The sequence below is a fragment of the Pleurodeles waltl genome, chromosome 3_1 (assembly GCF_031143425.1).
Source record: "Pleurodeles waltl isolate 20211129_DDA chromosome 3_1, aPleWal1.hap1.20221129, whole genome shotgun sequence".
Lineage (NCBI taxonomy): Eukaryota > Metazoa > Chordata > Amphibia > Caudata > Salamandridae > Pleurodeles > Pleurodeles waltl.
In genome coordinates this window covers 681,138,868-681,158,904 of record NC_090440.1, presented here as the reverse complement: position 1 = coordinate 681,158,904, position 20,037 = coordinate 681,138,868, and the positions used below count along the sequence as shown (strand labels likewise).

The window sequence follows — 20,037 nt, the reverse complement described above, 5'->3', positions numbered from 1 at the left end:
TCTAAAGTTTCCCCAGAGACAGAGACCCTAAATAGCCAGAAAAGAGGGTTTGGCTACCTAGGAGAGAGGAAAGGCTACTAACACCTGAAGGAGCCTATCACAAGGAGTCTCTGACGTCACCTGGTGGCACTGGCCACTCAGAGCAGTCCAGTGTGCCAGCAGCACCTCTGTTTCCAAGATGGCAGAGGTCTGGAGCACACTGGAGGAGCTCTGGACACCTCCCAGGGGAGGTGCAGGTCAGGGGAGTGGTCACTCCCCTTTCCTTTGTCCAGTTTCGCGCCAGAGCAGGGGCTAAGGGGTCCCTGAACCGGTGTAGACTGGCTTATGCAGAATTGGGCACATCTGTGCCCAACAAAGCATTTCCAGAGGCTGGGGGAGGCTACTCCTCCCCTGCCTTCACACCATTTTCCAAAGGGAGAGGGTGTCACACCCTCTCTCAGAGGAAGTTCTTTGTTCTGCCATCCTGGGCCAGGCCTGGCTGGACCCCAGGAGGGCAGCTGCCTGTCTGAGGGGTTGGCAGCAGCAGCAGCTGCAGAGAAACCCCAGGAAGGGCAGTCTGGCAGTACCAGGGTCTGTGCTACAGACCACTGGGATCATGGAATTGTACCAACAATGCCAGGATGGCATAGAGGGGGCAATTCCATGATCATAGACATGTTACATGGCCATATTCGGAGTTACCATGGTGAAGCTACATATAGGTAGTGACCTATATGTAGTGCACGCGTGTAATGGTGTCCCCGCACTCACAAAGTTCAGTGAATTGGCTCTGAACAATGTGGGGGCACCTTGGCTAGTGCCAGGGTGCCCTCACACTAAGTAACTTTGCACCTAACCTTTACCAGGTAAAGGTTAGACATATAGGTGACTTATAAGTTACTTAAGTGCAGTGTAAAATGGCTGTGAAATAACGTGGACGTTATTTCACTCAGGCTGCAGTGGCAGGCCTGTGTAAGAATTGTCAGAGCTCCCTATGGGTGGCAAAAGAAATGCTGCAGCCCATAGGGATCTCCTGGAACCCCAATACCCTGGGTACCTCAGTACCATATACTAGGGAATTATAAGGGTGTTCCAGTAAGCCAATGTAAATTGGTAAAAATGGTCACTAGCCTGTCAGTGACAATTTGGAAAGAAATGAGAGAGCATAACCACTGAGGTTCTGATTAGCAGAGCCTCAGTGAGACAGTTAGTCACTACACAGGTAACACATTCAGGCACACTTATGAGCACTGGGGCCCTGGGTTACCAGGGTCCCAGTGACACATACAACTAAAACAACATATATACAGTGAAAAATGGGGGTAACATGCCAGGCAAGATGGTACTTTCCTACAGTCATCAGTAGTATAAAGTGGGCAATATGGACATAAGGAGGTCAGAAGTCTACCTATAACTTGTAAGGACAGAACCAGTCTGGATGTAAAAACCGGACTGGTACCTGATTGTCCAGTTTTGTCAAGTCATAGAAATGACTATCTCTGCGATAGGCTAATCCAGGGGATGTCATCATTAAGACCCCGTATATGGGTATTTAATCTATACACCCAACGTTGTTCAAGGTCAATAAGAGATCTAGTACCACTCGATGAACCGGTCTGCAGAACCACCCACCACATATCATCTGGACTGTGCTTAACATCGATGTAATGTATGCTAAGTTTGGTGGTGGCCCGACCACATCTGATATTACTACGATGCTTGTTGATACGAAGTTTTACTACTCTAGTAGTCATTCCTACATAACGTAGCTTACAGGTGCATGTGGTTAGGTAGATACAGTTGCGAGTATTACAGTTGGTATGTCTCAGTAGTCGCCATGTACCTATTGGTTCAAGTTCAAGAGTGTCCATGCGTTTCGTTAAAGTACACACATTACAGCCTCCACATGGGAAGTGACCCACAATGGGAGGGAGGTCCCAAAGGGGTCGTTGACTAGGGCGTACGGTGGAGATTCGTGGGCGTGTGTGGACTAACATATCTTTAATGTTAGTAGTCCTTTTGAAAGCAAAAAGAGGTTTAGAAATGTCCTCTCCTCCGCTGCACAGAATAGGCCATCGTTTGTTGACCACTTTCTTGATAGTGTTGGACAGAGGAGTAAATGTGGATACACAAGTCAATTTAGTGTCTGTGGGTCGAGAGCCCGACGTGAGTAATGCCTCCCTATCACAATATTTAGCTCGTTTGTAAGCTGTGCTAACCACACGAGCTGGGTAATGGCGTTCACTTAATTTGTTGGAGAGATCCTTGGCTTGAGATTCAAATGAGTGGATATTACTACAATTTCGGCATAGCCGGAGGAATTGACCATAGGGCAGATTATCTCGTAATGCTCGTGGATGATGACTGTCAAAGAGTAACAAATTATTCCGGTCAGTGGGTTTGTGGTACCTACAGGTTTTGAGTTTACTATCATCTATGTTAATCAATAGATCCAGAAAAGGGATCTGAGTGGTGGAAACCGAGGAGGTGAAACTCAAAAAGGGATCTAAACTATTAATCCATGAGGTGAAAACATCTACCTCAGAGAGCGGACCATGCCAGATGATCAGGATATCATCTATAAGCCGTCGCCACAATTTGATGTTACCATACAACGGGTTAGTGTGCGGCAGTATAAATTGCTTCTCAAAGTCATACATGTATAAACAGGCTAAACTAGGGGCAAAGGTACTCCCCATCGATGTACCTCGAATCTGATGGAAAGTAAGTTCTTCGAATTGAAAATAATTTTCTTTCATGGCAAGATTGGCACAGTGCATTATAAAGTGAACAGGAGTGACTGCCTCAGAACTAGTAGAAAGAAGGGCCATCTCTACTACTTTCAGTGTAGCCTCTTGTGGAATTTTAGTGTATAGTGCTTCCACATCCAAAGTGAGTAGAGCATGTTCATACACAGGAGAGTTGATCGAATCTATCAGCTTGAGGACATCTTTAGTATCCTTCAGGTAAGTAGCTGACTCTCATACAATTGGTTGCAGAAAATGGTCGCAAAAAATAGACAAGGGTTCAAGAACAGAACCAATCCCCAACACTATTGGGCGACCAGGGGGAGGAAACCTCCCTTTATGGATCTTGGGGAGGCAGTAAAAGTAAGGAATACAGGGATCCTTGGTAACCAAGAAGTCTGCTTCTTTTTGAGAGATCCATGCGTTGCTGGAAGCCTCTTCTATCATCCCTCGTATCTCAGATTGTAATCTCTCAGTAGGATCTCGAGTGATCTGAACATAATAGGTGGGATCTCCTAGTAGACGTAAACATTCTTGTCTATAATATACTGTATTCATCACAACTATTGCACCTCCCTTATCTGCTGATTTGATCACGTTAGTATCTACCCCTAGCACTCTGTCCATCGAACAAATACATGATACAGCACTTATCGTTTCTCTAGCAGAGAGAGATGAAGATCCGGGTATTTTGTCAAGGATGCTACAAGATCTGGACATTGATTCGGACATGAGTGTTCCTAGTGGCTTTAAGAAAAGATCGGGCTGGACACCTAGGTCATGGAGCTTGAATTGCTTTGATAAATTCTTTGACTCGGTCTGTCAGGATTTCGACAAGTACTTAGCTAAGATAAACTATAGTCAATTTGCGAAGAGTCTCAACTTTGAGGAGTCAACTGCACTGACAATGTTGAAGCGGAATAAAGATATTATTATAAGGCAGGCAGATAAAGGGGGGAATGTGGTTCTTATGAACAAAACTGATTATGACAATGAAATTCTATCACAACTCAATGATGCAATTTGTTTTGAGAAGGTATGTGGGAATCCTATTCCTAATCTGACTCACATAATAAACAAGAAATTGGTGACCTGGCGGGAGAAGGGGCTTCTGAATAAAGAGGAATATATGTATTTGAGAGTGGATCATCCCAGGTATCCGTGTCTTTATACGCTACCCAAAGTACATAAGGGTTTGCCTTTTCCACCGGGCAGACCTATTGTCTCAGGTATTTCAGGTCCTACTGAGAAACTCTCTGAATTTGTAGATTGTTTTTTGCAACCATTAGTATGTAACTTACCATCCTTCATCAAAGATACCACACATATTCTGAGTATTTTGAATGATGTTGAGTGGGACAGTGACATGATGTTGGTAACACTGGATGTAGTGTCATTACATACATGCATTAACCATGAATTAGGACAAGAAGCCATCCGTTTCTTTCTACATAAAAGATCGGCTAGCTATTGGGAGCATACTGATATGTTTATTGAAATGATGAACCTTATTTTGACCAATAATTTGTTTCTGTTTAACAGAGATTGGTTCCGACAAAAGCAGGGTGTGGCCATGGGTTCCAAATTCTCCCTCTCGTACGCAAATCTTTTTATGGGGTGGTTTGAACATAAATGGATTTGGGGCCCAGGTGCAAGCGAATGGCAGACTTATATATTATTCTGGGGAAGAGATATAGATGATTGCTTTTTGATTTGGACAGGTGGTGAAAAGAAACTATTGGAATTCTGTGAATTTTTGAATTCCAATAATATGAACGTGAAATTCACACATCAATATAGTTTGACGAGTATTGAATTTCTCGATGTCGAAATTTTCATTGCTGAAGGTAAGATTCAGAGTAGACTATTTCTCAAAGCCACAGCCTGTAATTCCATACTTCATGCTGATAGTTCACACCCCAGGCATCAAATAGAATCTATCCCTTATGCAGAATTTGTGAGGGCTAGACGCAATTGTAGTCTGGATGAAGAGTTCTTCCATGAGTTAGATGATATGGGTAGAAGATTCCTAGCACGGGGCTACTCGAATAAGATGGTTAAGAAGGCCCATCGCAAAGCTAAATGCTTAAAGAGATGTGACACACTAAAGAAGGACAACACTACTAAGAGGACTGATCAACCTAATACAGTTCGATTCATTACAGATTTTAATGATGCTTCATTGATTCTACAAAAATGCATGAATAAACATTGGAGTTAATTGTCCCAACACGAATCACTGAGAGATATGTTACCAGAAAGAATACCAGTAGCATTTCGGAGGGGCAGAAACTTAAAAAGCATATTGAGTCCCAGTTTTACTGCCAATCCTCCTGAGACAACATGGCTCTCTACAAAAATGGTCGTTTTTTTAGATGCGGAGCCTGTGGAGTATGCCGCTGGGCTTGTCACAATATGAAAGAATTCTCGGATGTGAGAATACAATTTAAGATTTGTTCAATGATTAACTGTAACACTACCTTTGTTGTATATATCATACGGTGCAAATGCCTGAAGATTTATGTTGGTAGTACAATTCGTGCACTCAAGATCAGAATTAGTGAACATGTGAGAGCGCTTAACAATGTTGACATGAAATATCCAATACATGTAGTGACACACATAATGAACTGTAACTCACAGACCAATCATAAGAGTTTTGAATTTTTGGGGCTAGAACACATCCCCAAAGATCCAAGGGGCGGCAATAGAGAACTAGCCCTGCGCCAAAGAGAGGCACTCTGGATCATGAGATTGAGGACCGTGGAATCTGGTCTCAACTCTGACAGGGAGTTGAAATTCTTTCTTGTAGATTAAAGAGGTTGCCTATGTATCAATGATATTTCAGGTTAACTTAACCATTCATTATTACTGTCATCTGTTTTCTTTGTCCAAATAGGAGGTGTTGAATGGTTTATATCTGTCTCCCATTTCCAATGGGGTTTCAACATTGAGTTATGAATCAAAATCCTTCAACAAAGTCGGGAGGGTTTTTATTATACTTTGTCTAATCTTATACAGTTGGGATAAGTTGGATACTATCTTATTCTGGTTCCAACATCAGAAGAATATATCTTTTGGTTTCTTCAAATTTTAGAGCACTGACCCGATGAAGAGGGACCATTTATGTGTTGGTTTGATTTTATTTGTTGATTTAGCCCAATTGCCCTTTGTACAGGGACATTAGGGTTTGGATGGTTATACATAAAATAACGAGTTTAGGATGAATGGAGCTATGGTTGTTGTTTTCAGAATCCCAGTTCAGAGCCTAGGTTGGCTTCCCTAATGTGGGTTTATTGTGTATTTTCCACTCGTAGGGGCGCTTTGGATTGTCATCTTGCTTAAACTTTATATTTCTTAAGAAATGGCTTTCATTTAAGTGCACTTTGTTATTATATTTTTTTGGCTTTTTAGATTCCTTAGTTATGGTCTAACCATGTTAGCACAGCCGGTAAATAATAGTGTTCTCCCCTGCCTTATTATGAGGTGACTCCGATTTTTACAATCAATGAAAGTCTGTTTTTCAATTTTATGTTGTTGCTTGCGTGTTTTCCGTTAGTCCATTTTCCATTTTCATGATATCCTGTACATCTCGACTTCCGGGTCCCAGACGCTAGACTCAGGAGTTGCGTACTCGCGTGTTTCTGTATCTTACCGCGTTGGGAGTTGCGTACTCGCATCTCTCTGTTTCCTTTCATGTTGATTTGTGGAGCGTATTTTGGTTCCATTTCGGATGCGGTGAGTACCGGTGTTTCTGTGGTTATTGCATTAAGATATTTGTTTTGTATGATGGAAGACCCGTTTTTTGGTCCTGTATTGTTTTTGATAAGGATTTTCTTCGGCAGCCTAATAGCCTTTACTTATGATTTAGTTCAAGTGATGTTTCAACACTTAGGATGTGCTTTTTATACGTATTTAGACCAGAATTCAGTATTATGAGATATTTGGAGATCGTTCTTGGTTCAACATTATTTCTTAACGTGGTGTTCAGACTACTGTAAGATGTTTGCTATGTATTTGTATTTATTTTGTTTGATTTCACACTAGATCTGGAGGTCTAACAAAGGCTGGTGTACCTGATATTCACTGATTCATGGATCCGATACCTGTATTGATATGTGAAATCGTACCTTGGAGGACATAAACCTTGTGATAATAGGTAATTTTAAATGTAGCATTGTAAACTCACTTTTACCTTGAGCATTTCTTGAGCAAGGAGGCATTAATAGCATTATTCTTTGTTTTTTTCATGTCGCATTATTTAGTCTTGAACGTGTGCATACACTGACTATAGGATCCCAGTCCACTACTTACTTACCAGTTCGTATCTCATGGACTTTGTTTGATGACGGTTGAAGTGGGTCAACCTTTTGAGGATTGGGAGGTATGACTTCCATAGTTTGTTGCATGATAATATACACAGTGGTGTTCTCTCACATGAATATTTGAGCTTGTGGCTAGTGCACGCTAGTGTTTGTTATTCTATCGACCATATAGTTTGTTTTTCAGCTTTATACACACGTTTTATGTACCTGCGGGTAGCTAAACCTATTTCTATTTCCTCGGTTCTCATTCCACCCTTTTTTTGGGATATTTCTGTAAGACACGAGACACTATGCAGTTAAAACTTCGGCCATTTTGTTTGGGCTCTAATTGGAGTTTTGTACTAAATCTCTCTTTTGATACTTTCAAAGACTAAGATCTAGTATTTTGGTTACTAACTCAATGAATATATTTACAATTTTAGCCCTGAAGAAGTCGTTTGGGATTGGATGGAGGTTTTCCCATGACGAAACACGTGTTGGCTTGAGTTGTACCATTATGGAGGTGTTGTCAAACACGGCTTGAGTTGTACCATTATGGAGACATGTGTACACCTATGAGTAATAACTATTCAAAGCACTGAATAAGAATGGACTTTTCAAACATACATTAAAAGTTGATGCTTGACTCTTTCTAATCACCTACTGATTATTTATAACAAGTTTATGTTAGGTGTGCCGCACTATGTACCTTTGAGTTTACCATCATCTATGGTAATCAATAGATCCAGAAAAGGGATCTGAGCGGTGGAAACCGAGGAGGTGAAACTCAAAAAGGGATCTAAACTATTAATCCATGAGGTGAAAACGTCTACCTCAGAGAGCGGACCATGCCAGATGATCAGGATATCATCTATAAGCCGTCGCCACAATTTGATGTTACCAAAGAACGGGTTAGGGTGCGGCAGTATAAATTGCTTCTCAAAGTCATACATGTATAAACAGGCTAAACTAGGGGCAAAGGTACTCCCCATCGATGTACCTCGAATCTGATGGAAAGTAAGTTCTTCGAATTGAAAATAATTTTCTTTCATGGCAAGATTGGCACAGTGCATTATAAAGTGAACAGGAGTGACTGCCTCAGAACTAGTAGAAAGAAGGGCCATCTCTACTACTTTCAGTGTAGCCTCTTGGGGAATTTTAGTGTATAGTGCTTACACATCCAAAGTGAGTAGAGCATGTTCATACACAGGAGAGTTGATCGAATCTATCAGCTTGAGGACATCTTTAGTATCCTTCAGGTAAGTAGCTGACTCTCGTACAATTGGTTGCAGAAAATGGACGCAAAAAATAGACAAGGGTTCAAGAACAGAACCAATCCCCAACACTATTGGGCGACCAGGGGGAGGAAACCTCCCTTTATGGATCTTGGGGAGGCAGTAAAAGTAAGGAATACGGGGATCCTTGGTAACCAAGAAGTCTGCTTCTTTTTGAGAGATCCATGCGTTGCTGGAAGCCTCTTCTATCATCCCTCGTATCTCAGATTGTAATCTCTCAGTAGGATCTCGAGTGATCTGAACATAATAGGTGGGATCTCCTAGTAGACGTAAACATTCTTGTCTATAATATACTGTATTCATCACAACTATTGCGCCTCCCTTATCTGCTGATTTGATCACAATGTTAGTATCGAGTGCCAATGATTTAAGGGCGTCCCTTTCTCTATTGGGTATATTAACAAAGCTCCGTCTTGGTTGAAGTTTAGAAAGATCACTCAACACCGCTTTCTCAAATGCCAAGACTTCGCAAGGCATTGACGTAGCAGGGGGCATAAACTTTGGCGGTTTTTTTAGGCCTAAATCCTCAGGTTGATTGTCAATGGGTCCGTCCTTAAAGAAAAACTGGAGTCTGATTTTTCTGAAAAATTGAGGCATCTCGCAATGGAGGCGAAAGAAATCCTCTTTGGGAGTGGGTACAAAGCCCAAGCCTCTATTGAGGGCCCTAGTCTCATCGAGACTAAGGCCCTCATTCCGACCCTGGCGGTTTCAAACCGCCAGGGTGGAGGGCAGAGGAAGCACCGCCAACAGGCTGGTGGTGCTTCCCGGGCCATTCTGACCGCAGCGGTAAAGCCGCGGTCAGAAAAGGGGAACTGGCGGTTTCCCGCCAGTTTTCCCCTGGCCCAGGGAATCCTCCATGGTGGCGCTGCTTACAGCGCCGCCATGGGGATTACGACCCCCTTCCCACCAGCCTGTTCCTGGCGGTTTACACCGCCAGGAAGAGGCTGGCGGGAACGGGTGTCGTGGGGCCCCTGGGGGCCCCTGCACTGCCCATGCCAGCAGCATGGGCAGTGCAGGGGCCCCCTAACAGGGCCCCATGAAGATTTTCAATGTCTGCTTTGCAGACACTGAAAATCGCGACGGGTGCCACTGCACCCGTCGCACCCCTGCAAATCCGCCGGCTCCATTCGGAGCCAGCTTCCTCTTTGCAGGGGCTTTCCCGCTGGGCTGGCGGGCGATCTTTTGGAGATCGCCCGCCGGCCCAGCGAGAAAGTTGTAATGACCCCCGCGGTCATTTGACCGCGGTGCGGTCTTTTGGCGGTTTCCGCCCGGCGGGCGGTGCCTGTCGCACGCCGGGGTCGGAATGACCCCCTAAGTGTTCTGGATGACAAGTTTACTACTGGGTCCGAGTTGGTAGGTTCTTCCCTTGGCTTCGTGTCACCATCTGGGGTTCTTCTTGAGCCCAGTGTTTTGGAACAGTGTATCGAGATTTTTTCATTACACACCAGAATAGACATGTTTTTAGCATCCACAGCCATAATCCAGAAAGTAAGCACAACCGAGTATCTAGCCCGCTCTATCTCTGACCAAAACCCACTGTACACTACCTTGGATTGGGGCCGCACACACACTCGCATTCCAACATGGCAACTACAGATAGAAGCTCTCACAGACCCCCTTCCATGCGGAATTGTCTAAGTGCCTGTCAGACTATTTCTCCTTGAATAAAAACACAACCTCATCTCGCGCTATTGAGTGGGACACCCACAAGGTAATGATACGTGGATACTGCCTCGCAGCCACAGTAGGAGTAAGAAAGACACTCACCAAAGAGCTACAAGCACTGGAGATTAAACTTTGTAAAGTGGAGGTAGAGGTCTCCAGGAATGAGCCTACATTAGCGCAACTAAACTCACTAAGAGCTGAATACAGGGAGGCAGACACCACGCTATGTAAGCACAATTACAGACACTACATGGCTCAACAACATGCTGAGGGAGATAGGTCAGGCAGGCTGTTAGCATGGCTGATTTGCCAACCTACGCAACCCTCGCCTATATGTGTGATATGGTTGAATTCATGTAACATTACCAACACCCAGGTGGGAATTAACAAGGCCTTTTTTACATATTATCGAACCTTATACATGCCTCCTCCCCCCAACCGATCAGCAACTATCTGAAATTCTGTCATTAGTTCCCCAAAACCAACCCATTATTGACAATGCAGACACACTAGACGGCCCCATTACTTTAGAAGAACTACGCCTAGCTCTATCACAAATGGCACGCAGCAAAACCCCTGGCTCGGACAGCTTACCGGTAGAGTATTTTAACTCCCATGCTATTCATCTCCTACAACCACTTATAGTGGTGTTCAATGAAATGCGTAATAAACTACAATTGCCTGACTCCATGCGCGAAGCCCTGATAGTCGTTCTCCCAAAGTCGGGCTGTGACCCTCTTGATGTTTAATCATATAGACCTCTCTTCCTACTGAATTCAGTCTGCAAACTACTAGAAAAACATTTGGCTAATAGGTTACTCCCCTACCTATCAAATTTAATACACCCTGATCAGTCTGGATTCATCCCGCGGAGAAGTACCTTTTTAAATATCAGAAGATTAATCCATATGATGCATAACGTTACAGAGGCAGAAGCGGTGGCCATCTCCCTAGACATAGAAAGAGCGTTTGACATGCTGAGCTGGGACTTCCTCATGCGCACACTCAAAGCGCTTGGCTTTGGACACGGCTTCATCAATTAGATTAAAATGCTTTATTCCAAACCCACAGCTCGAGTCAAAACAGGACAAGTTATTTCTGATGCACTCCATATAGGCAGAGGCACCAGACAAGGGTGTTCACTATCCCCCTTACTATTCACAATAGCCATTGGAACCATTAGCAATCAAGCTCCGCAGCTACGCCCACACATGGGGCATCTCGGAATTCAACACACATCACATCCTATCCTTATATGCAGATGATGCCCTTATATACCTGCGCAACCACACCACTTCCATGGCAGAGCTGATGTCAATACTGGACTCCTTCGCACTCGTCTCTGGTTTACGTATTAACTGGTCCAAATCAAGTATCTTCCCTCTCACTCCCATACCAAACAAATCTCACATGCATTGCCGCAATATCAGCTACCATGGACACACACAACTTTTAAATACCTAGGCCTACAAATTTACCACTCCATAGCTGACCTGAAAGAGGGCAACTTCGACAGAGTACTCAGATCCACCTGAAGCTCGTTGGCGTTCTGGAGCTCACTTCCCCTATCCCCTATGGGTCGGGTAGCCATTGCCAAAATGCTCATCCTCCGTAGGTACCTATACTATTTCACCGCCCTCCCGTTACTCCTGCCATGCTCATTCTTTCACAAGCTGCACTCACTACTGACCGACCTGCTCTGGGGCAAAGACAGGCGCAGAGTAGCACTATCGATAACACAATACCCGCAAGAAGCTGGTGGATTGGGCATGCCAAACTTCAAACTATACTACGCTGCGGCTAAGTTGCTCTGGCTAACTACATGGTTAAGCGAACCTCCATCTCCAGAAAGCAAAGCGCTGCATGCATACACAGCACCACAAACAATCCTAACGTCACTACTCCCTGGTCCTCTCTGCCTGCCGATAAAGCCCATACTTCTGGAACCAGCCAGATTCTGCTGGCGCAGATACGTTCAAGGCAAGTCCCCCTCACCTCCTTACTCTCCCTTGTTGCCACTGACCCAATTACCGGGAATCCAAGCACTCTCACTACATCACGATATGCGCAACATAAGTACATTAAACGTGGCAGATTATTACTCAAGCTCCACTATGCGCACCTTCGTAGAACTTGTGGCCACAGGGATCATGCACCCAGGGGCCTTTTTGACATACAGTGCCACTAAAAGGCTCCTTAACAATTTATGGAGGCTCGGCAGCGTTGAGCCACGTGTATCCCTTCTGCTCACTGCAATCCTTACCAGAGGAAACACAAAAAAATATATCCGAACACAAACCCAGTATGCCCTAGATGTGCCACCCCAGCAGCAGACTTTTACCACATGGTCTGGAGTTGCCACTCAATAAACACGGCTTGGAAACGAAATACTGATACTACAGCAGACATCGCAACCCACACTCTTACACCCACTCCGGAATCCTGTTTACTCAGCATATGTCATCGTGCTAAGGATGACAAACATCTTCACAGATTCATAGAACTAGCATTTGTTGTCTTCAAGCACCTGATCGCCACGCACTGGAAGGCCCCACATGCTCCCCCACACACTGCCTGGCTCCGCGACCTGCACCGCAGCTCGCAAGCTGAGGCCCAGATGCTGCACCAATTACAACTCAAGGGTCTGATACAGGGCGGTGCTGAATTCTGGGATATCTTTATGGTAGGCATAGAAGCCAGGGACGACACATAACCCCCTGAGCTAGTTGGTGCCAGTGTGCTATCCCCCCGTTAAATCTCTACACCATGCAGCCCCTCACTGTTCTCCACTCACTTAGCTTTGAGACCCTTGTACCCTCCCACAGCGCAACAACGTAATTCTTAAAGGTGCTTCTCCCACTACAGCGGCCCCATGGAACTTTTATCTTGATTCGCTCGCCACACTGCGGCACTACGCGCCCCTCCGCCCCCCAACCTCGGCCCTGGCTCCACAGCTTGCATGCATGACAGATGTGCCTCCCCTCCCCCCCTGCCCTCCGGCAGGAGTAGCCCGCACTATTATCGATACCAGCATACACAATTAGGTACTCAAATGTGACTTTAACCGCTAGTTGCACAGTTTTATGTTGTATTTCAGCACGTCACTATGCAATGGCACTGTACAAGAGGGGAATAATCCATTACAAATGTGACATATATCCCGTCTGCCATATTACGATCCCATTATATTCTATAGAGATTATAATATGGTGGATGGGATTATCTGTCACGTTCGTGATGGCCTATTTCATCCGTCAAGATCTAAATCAGGCCCTTTAGAGAGGGTTCCCTCCGGAACAACCAATAACAAGTGGGCAAGAAAAATAAACTTGCTTTCAATAAGGAGTAAACCCTTGGGAAAGTGTGCAATCAGTGCATTGCGTGAAAGTGTCATGTTCCCTACCCGATTCCTGCTCCCACAGCACAGTAGTCTAGTGGAGGACTTGTCTGTCTACAGGCCAGAAGGTTTGGCAAAATGTCTGTCGGATATAAGGCTTTCTCTCACCTCAGGCTCACTGTCCCAGCCACAACAGCTTTACAAAGGGGCAGCCAGGATGTCCTAGGGTCAGGTCCTCCTGTGGAATTGAAGAGTTCTTGCCAAGCAGTTTTGGACAGATTCTTGGACAGTGTTTGGGTCTGGAGAATATTTGAGATTTGTTTTTCAATTCTCTATAAATGTTGAGACCAACTTTGGCCCAGGAGCACCAAATCCATGCCAGATGCTCAGCCTATTGAGGTAGAGTGAAGCTAAACAAGATAATCATTGCCAATGCCAATAGGTCTGGCACTGAAGGAATATTGATGGTAATGTGGAAAGTTAGAAGTACATAGCAAGGGAATGGATCTGTATTTGTGTTGAAGCGAAGAACTGTAGGAGAATACTGGTGTAGGTTAAAAGGTCGGGATAGTTGAACTGTCAAGGCAGACCTAAAAACCCATGAAGGTTAGTGACTGCCCTCCTCCCGTCTGTGCTGCTGTCAGAGGAAAACACCATAAATTATCTAGCTATCTGAGACACTTTTGTAAGTTTCAATGTCATGTGTGTGCCCCTGAAAGTTCGAGCTCAGGCAGCTGGCTAAATAAGCAAAGTGATCCAAGCTGTGTGGAAGGCAAGCAATTTAGGTCCAATCAAAACATGTACTCCTGGGTCTCAACATGTGGGCAGAGCCAAAGCCCCTCTCTGTGATTTTCACATAATTGCCTGGCGAAAACTGCACTGTCACACCAGACCATAATGATTCTAATCATACTGGTTATCTCAAAGGTCTGTCAGGAGTCTTGAACTCCTGGACCTACACTAAACGATCCTACTCTATGACCACCTCCATTGGGTATGTGTGTAGTCCAACCTTGGTTTTGTGTAATGGACTCCAAGGAGCAACAGACACACCTCCTTCCTCTGTGCCAGGTGGTGTTCAGGTTTTCATGTGTGTGGATGGGCGATAATGAACACAAATTAACCATTCTTCCTTACCAGTATGAAGAGTCCCTCGTTGGCCAGGTTTTGATGTTCTGGGATGGTGGAGAATACGGACAGCACCAGGCAACTGAAGACCAAGATGAATCTGAGGAGGAAAAAGGAAAGGAAAGGTTAGATTAGGAGAAAGAAACTTGTGGAATGCTCTGTGGCCAGAGAAGGCCGTGACCTAAAGTCAGGGTCATCCAAGTACATGCATCCTGAGATCCCGCAATCAGGTGTGAACTCTGTGGCTAATGGGTGACCTCATGTTAGAGTCATCAATGCACAAGGATCGTGTGATCAAGCCTGGACTCCTTTGCCAAGGGTGACCTCATGTCAGAATTTTCCAAACAGAAATACCCCAGAATTCTGCCACCAAATTAGGCCTTTGTCCTGCCGGGCTAGTCTCTGAAGTTAGCTGGAGTTAAGGGATAAGCAAAACTATATTCCATTCCCTTTGACACCCGGCAGTTGTGTGGACCCTCTCGGATGTGACCAGCTTGGCATTATACTGTGTTGCTACTGAGCAACCTGCACGTAGCAATGTGTAACTATGAGGTCATGTTTGGAACAAGACAAGACTCGTCATAGAAGCCGTGTCAGTGACATAGAGGTAGGACTAAAGGGGGTCATGAGCAGGAGATATTGGTACATTCTCCACCTACTTCAACCAGTACCTAGTGACATGAAGATACTTCATCTCATGTCCAAAGGTTAAAAAACGATCCACATTCAGAGACGCATGGATTTAATGCCATGTGAAAACCAGGTGCTGCTGCTCACAGTAATACAGGAGATTTGAAATGGCTTTTCCTTAGTGTTTTGGGTGTGTGCTCTGCCTGATCCCATTAACTCCAGGACACTGAGTTACTTTATCATGATTCATAAAGCTGAAATGCCTATCCATACCTATGGACACCTGGGTATTATGATGTCACAGGGAAACATAATGGAGACATACGGTGGTTTTGGTGTGTTAGAGAGCATACTATGCAGTGGCCTAACTTTCACTAGTGCAGCAGGCTCAGTGGCACCAGGGCAATGTATGTGAAACTACGCGCAATTATGTGTGAAATACAAATCTTTATTCAGTGCAAAATTAACTCTTGCATTATTTTTTAACTCTAAGAGACATTACCTGCTAAAAAATAGCACGTATAAAAAACACACATGGCGCAAACAACAGCTGCTTGTATTTAGAGCTGCAATTTGAATACACAGCAACAATCAGGGTTTAATGGGCAGGATCTACATTAAGGTTGTCATAGGCAGCAACTTAACATTATTATCACAAATAAACAGGAGGGGGTGCAAAACTGCAACACATAGCCTAAAACGCCTTGTTATTATGAGAAATACTACGACAAAAGGTACAATGTGAATTTGCTTAAGGCTCTGAAAATGCTTGCATCACAGCAGATTTGTTGAATCCAAACTACCGTCGGTTAAAAACCCAGGACTCAAAGAGATAAGACTCAACTGGGGTCTCTTGCCAGCAAAGTGCATGCCACTTGATCATCAGCATTTACTAATTAAGACCACTTTATTTGTTTCAGCTTATTTTCATTTAACAGTTACTTTTTGTCTACCATCAGTATGTTCCTCTGACTCCTAGAAAGGTTCTCAGCAAAGACATCATCCATCACCTAGAACATGAGGACAGAGATGACTCCATAATTTAACCTTTTGATGCACCCACAATTCTTATAACCGGAGTGACTCCAGGGCTGCAATCTGAAAGAACCAGCGCAGGGTTAAGTTTCTGAATATTACATCCTGAGTCTCTAATATTCCTTTTCTTTCTGGTGGTGTTTAAACCCACCAACGTTTCCTTAACCCTTCACTGTTTCAAATCCTACGTGTGTGTTTTTTTCTCTGGGAGCGTGAATTCCTTTTCAGTGAGAGTGTGTGTACGAGTGCCTTTCTATGAGTCAAAACTCAATTTATAATTGGCGTTGGTAAATAAAAAATAAATAAAAAAAGTAGATAGAGAATGTGGGGAATTAAGAAATTATCCGGCAGAATTTTTTTTAAACTTACCTGCGAGTATTTTCAGAGGTCTAGATGTAAAAGTAACCAGCAAGGACTCCAAAAGTCACAGGCAAGGAAGGTGAAAGACAGAGAAGAAGCACAACTTTGCCTGCAAAGCAGTATATGTTTTCAAACTTCATTTTTTATGGAAGTATAATTCTCTGGCAATTCTTGCCTTTATGCTGCTGTTTCTCCGGTTGGAGGTACATCAGATATTACACTTCCCATGGGGCGCGGGGCCAAGACTGATTTGCATAAGGCTGGGTCGAAATTGGGATGGCATTGTGAGCAAAAAACAATGGATTTCACTCATATTTGTGACTGGGGGAAAATGTTTGATTTGTTTAGCATTCCTTCGTCCATCAACTGTTCTTTTTACTTTTAGACAGTAAACAGATAGGACAGAGAAAACATGCATTTGTATATTTCCATTTCAAGCACAGAGATCGAGCATCTTCTCACAGACAATATGCTTCTCTCCCTGTCCAGCACCTTTTTAGTATTACCTTATGAGAAGGCACGTGCTCATGCCCTGCTGCACAAATAAGAGTTAAACGCTACAAGATGTTTCTCATTTCAGCACCTCCAGTGGGAAAAGCCTCTGAGATGAGCGCAGTAATATTAATGATGACTGCGCACCACTGGGGGGGCCCTGGGGTACGCTGCCGCAGGGAGTCTCATCACCTGACAGAAAAATGCTGTGCAGAGGCCTTTTGCACGTGGTCAGCTTTGGGGGAGGGGATCAATGGAGCTGCTCAGGTTAGTAACAGATAGGGATGGCGTGCGGCTTCTTGGAAAACAGATTTGGCCAACTTCGGCCTTAGAACCTTTGACAACAGCTCCAAGGGTCAGAACTAGGCCTGGCTCAATTTAAAGTACCTGTTATTGTGCGTCACGTTCTACGCAACCTGAAACCCGGAAGTATACATACCCAACACCCTAAATATGTTAAATAAATAAGTAAATAAATACTTTTATTTATTTGTGGTTTTACAGTGGTCAAAAGCTTACCGGTGATAATGCCTTCATCAACCAAACAGTATGTCGCTCTGTTCATTAACGTCGGAATGGTAAAAAGCAAAGCTAGTCCTGCCAAATTTAAATATGTGACCTACAGATGTGACACTATTCTCTGGCATTTTTTTTATCCCAAACAGTTTCATCACACCATTCAATTACACGATGAGAACCAAAAGTAAAATATAATTAAAATTAAAGCCATTACAATGTAAGCCATTCTAAAACCAAAAGACTTCCATCAGTCTTGTACTTTGAAATGCAGCATCGATCCCGCTCACAAAGCACACGTCACCCCGCAAAGCCATGCTGCCTTAAACCACAAGAATGCTATTTCGATACAAAAAAAAGTTGGACAACATCGTTCCTGTGGCGAAAGAGCTCCAGTGGTTTTCAATTGATGCTCAAATAAAATTCAGATTGGTTGTCTCGTTTCCAAGGCGATTCATCTTAAGCACGCCACGGATCACCCAAGAGGATCTCTGGCCAATGAACCAAGTGAGGAGTGACTATCATTTGGGAGTAGACAAAAATAAATTAAGGCCCATATTTATACTTTTTAGTGCCGCATTTGCGTCATTTTTGGATGCAAAAGCAGCGCAAACTTACAAAATGCAATTGTATTTTGTAAATTTACGCCAATTTTGCGTCAAAAAACGACTAAAATGCGGCGCTAAAAACGTATAAGTATGAGGCTAAGTTTTTCATCCAGTCTCATCACAAACTTTTCAGGGGCGAAACGAACGCTGTGGAACTCCCTTTTCAAAGAGCTCAAGTGTAGAGGAAATCTGTTTTAAAATAACAGAAAACTCTCCTGTTCATTCACTTTCTTGCACAAATAATCACAAGGCACGTGTGGTTCACGTGTAAGGTGACCAGATCTTAAGAACCTAAAACCTGGACATTTTGCAAAAATAGAAGATGGACTACAATTTTACATCAACACACAGGCGTGGAATGACACCTCTCATCAATATAGGAACACAGAAGTGGCAGTAAGAAAATAAATAAATGCAATTTTTAAAACCAGCATCATACCAGGTAATTATTATAACAGCTGCTTTTAGAACGCCTAAAAAAGTGCCTCTCTGTTTGCAGTCGACTGCCTCTAAAAACCAGCATATGAGCCAAATTTGCTGAAATATGTCGGGACAGCTGGTGAAAAACCAGGACTATCCTGACAAATGCGGGAAGCCTGGTCACCCTATTCACGTGACACTTTTCCTTCACCTTGTGAGCCTTAAGATTCACTAGACTGAAATTCTGACTGTTCAAATTATTCTTTCTTAGTTTCTTCTGTCCCTTCCTGAACCCTCTTCTTTTTTACCGTTTCCCATCCATGTAATTGAAATGTTCTTGGTATGGTGGAGGGAAACTAGTTTCTATATTGCTGTTATCATGTAAAACTCACTAACTCTCTTGTTGGGCTAGGATGCAGTATATAAAAGTAAACTCAATAAAGCAAATGCCCAAGACAGTGTGCTGTGTTTGCAGTTTACATAAAGCAGTTTGTAGTAGCTTAGGGCCTGATTACGAGTTAGGCGGGCACTATTCTGCAGTCGAGTTTTCAGCGGTCAGATCACTGCCTCCTTGGCAGTCCGACAGCCCAATCAGAAGCTAGGTGGTGACATCGCTTCAGGACCGCGGCCACCGCCAACATTACTGCTACTGCAGCGGTGGTGGCAGCAGAGGCGGCCCATGGAGGCGGGCCCACATCAACCACCTCTGGACTGATCAGGACCTGCCTTACCACTGACATTCACCTAGCAGGGTCCCCACCGGTTGAAGGTCAATGGTAAGGCAGAGAAAGGGGCATAACAATTGCCTTGGGTTACTGTACCCTCCCGAAAAGTGAGCTGCAGCTCATTAGATGCCCCCTCCCCCAAAGTGCCGGCTGGTTGAGTGCATGCACTGTGTCACTTGCTAGGAACACAGTGCGCCCGACTGGCTGTCGACACCCACCACAGCATGGCTGGCATTGGCTTCAGGCTTTTACTGGAGCCAAAACATGCCACCGCCAGGACTGCGACACCAACACACCACCAGCCCGCAGGAACATCAGAATCCAGCGGTCGGGATGCCGCCGCAGTGGCGGTCTGTTAACAGCCGCCGTGGGGTGGCTGTGTGCCTACCTAACTTGTAATCGGTTGTAAAGTGAGTTTCAATGTCTACCAAATCGGATTGACCTGGCAGTAAAGACTCAGCCTTTCATTCTGCTCAATTAGATAAAAAGAGCACCAGGGAATAGAGTATTAGCAAAAATGGTTATTTTTAGGTCTATTACATGACAAAAACTACTATTGTAGCTACCATGTTTGCTGAAGTATTTTTACAACCAGTCAATAGAAAGATTTGGCCAAAGCATAGATTTAACCATCAGGTAGCGCATCCCTGACAAGTGCGGTCAGCAGTGATAGAAAATGATACGGTGGGGTTAAACCGAAAACACAGACAGAATCCTGTAAGGTTATATTTAGATTGAATTTATAGTTTTTTAGCAAATATACAGAAATCAGCTGTATTGAAATCCATGCAGAAAC

The 20,037-nt window shown here is 44.1% G+C and overlaps 1 protein-coding gene across 2 annotated transcripts in view; it reads right to left on the bottom strand.

Moving 5' to 3' along the window:
• KCNQ4 (potassium voltage-gated channel subfamily Q member 4) overlaps positions 1-20,037 on the bottom strand; it is an 861,160-nt gene that overhangs the window by 421,486 nt on the left and 419,637 nt on the right. For both annotated transcript variants that reach the window (XM_069223287.1, XM_069223288.1), the window contains exon 2: positions 14,465-14,555. In XM_069223287.1, the coding sequence (XP_069079388.1) occupies positions 14,465-14,555 (91 nt within the window). The remainder of the gene's footprint in view (positions 1-14,464; positions 14,556-20,037) is intronic.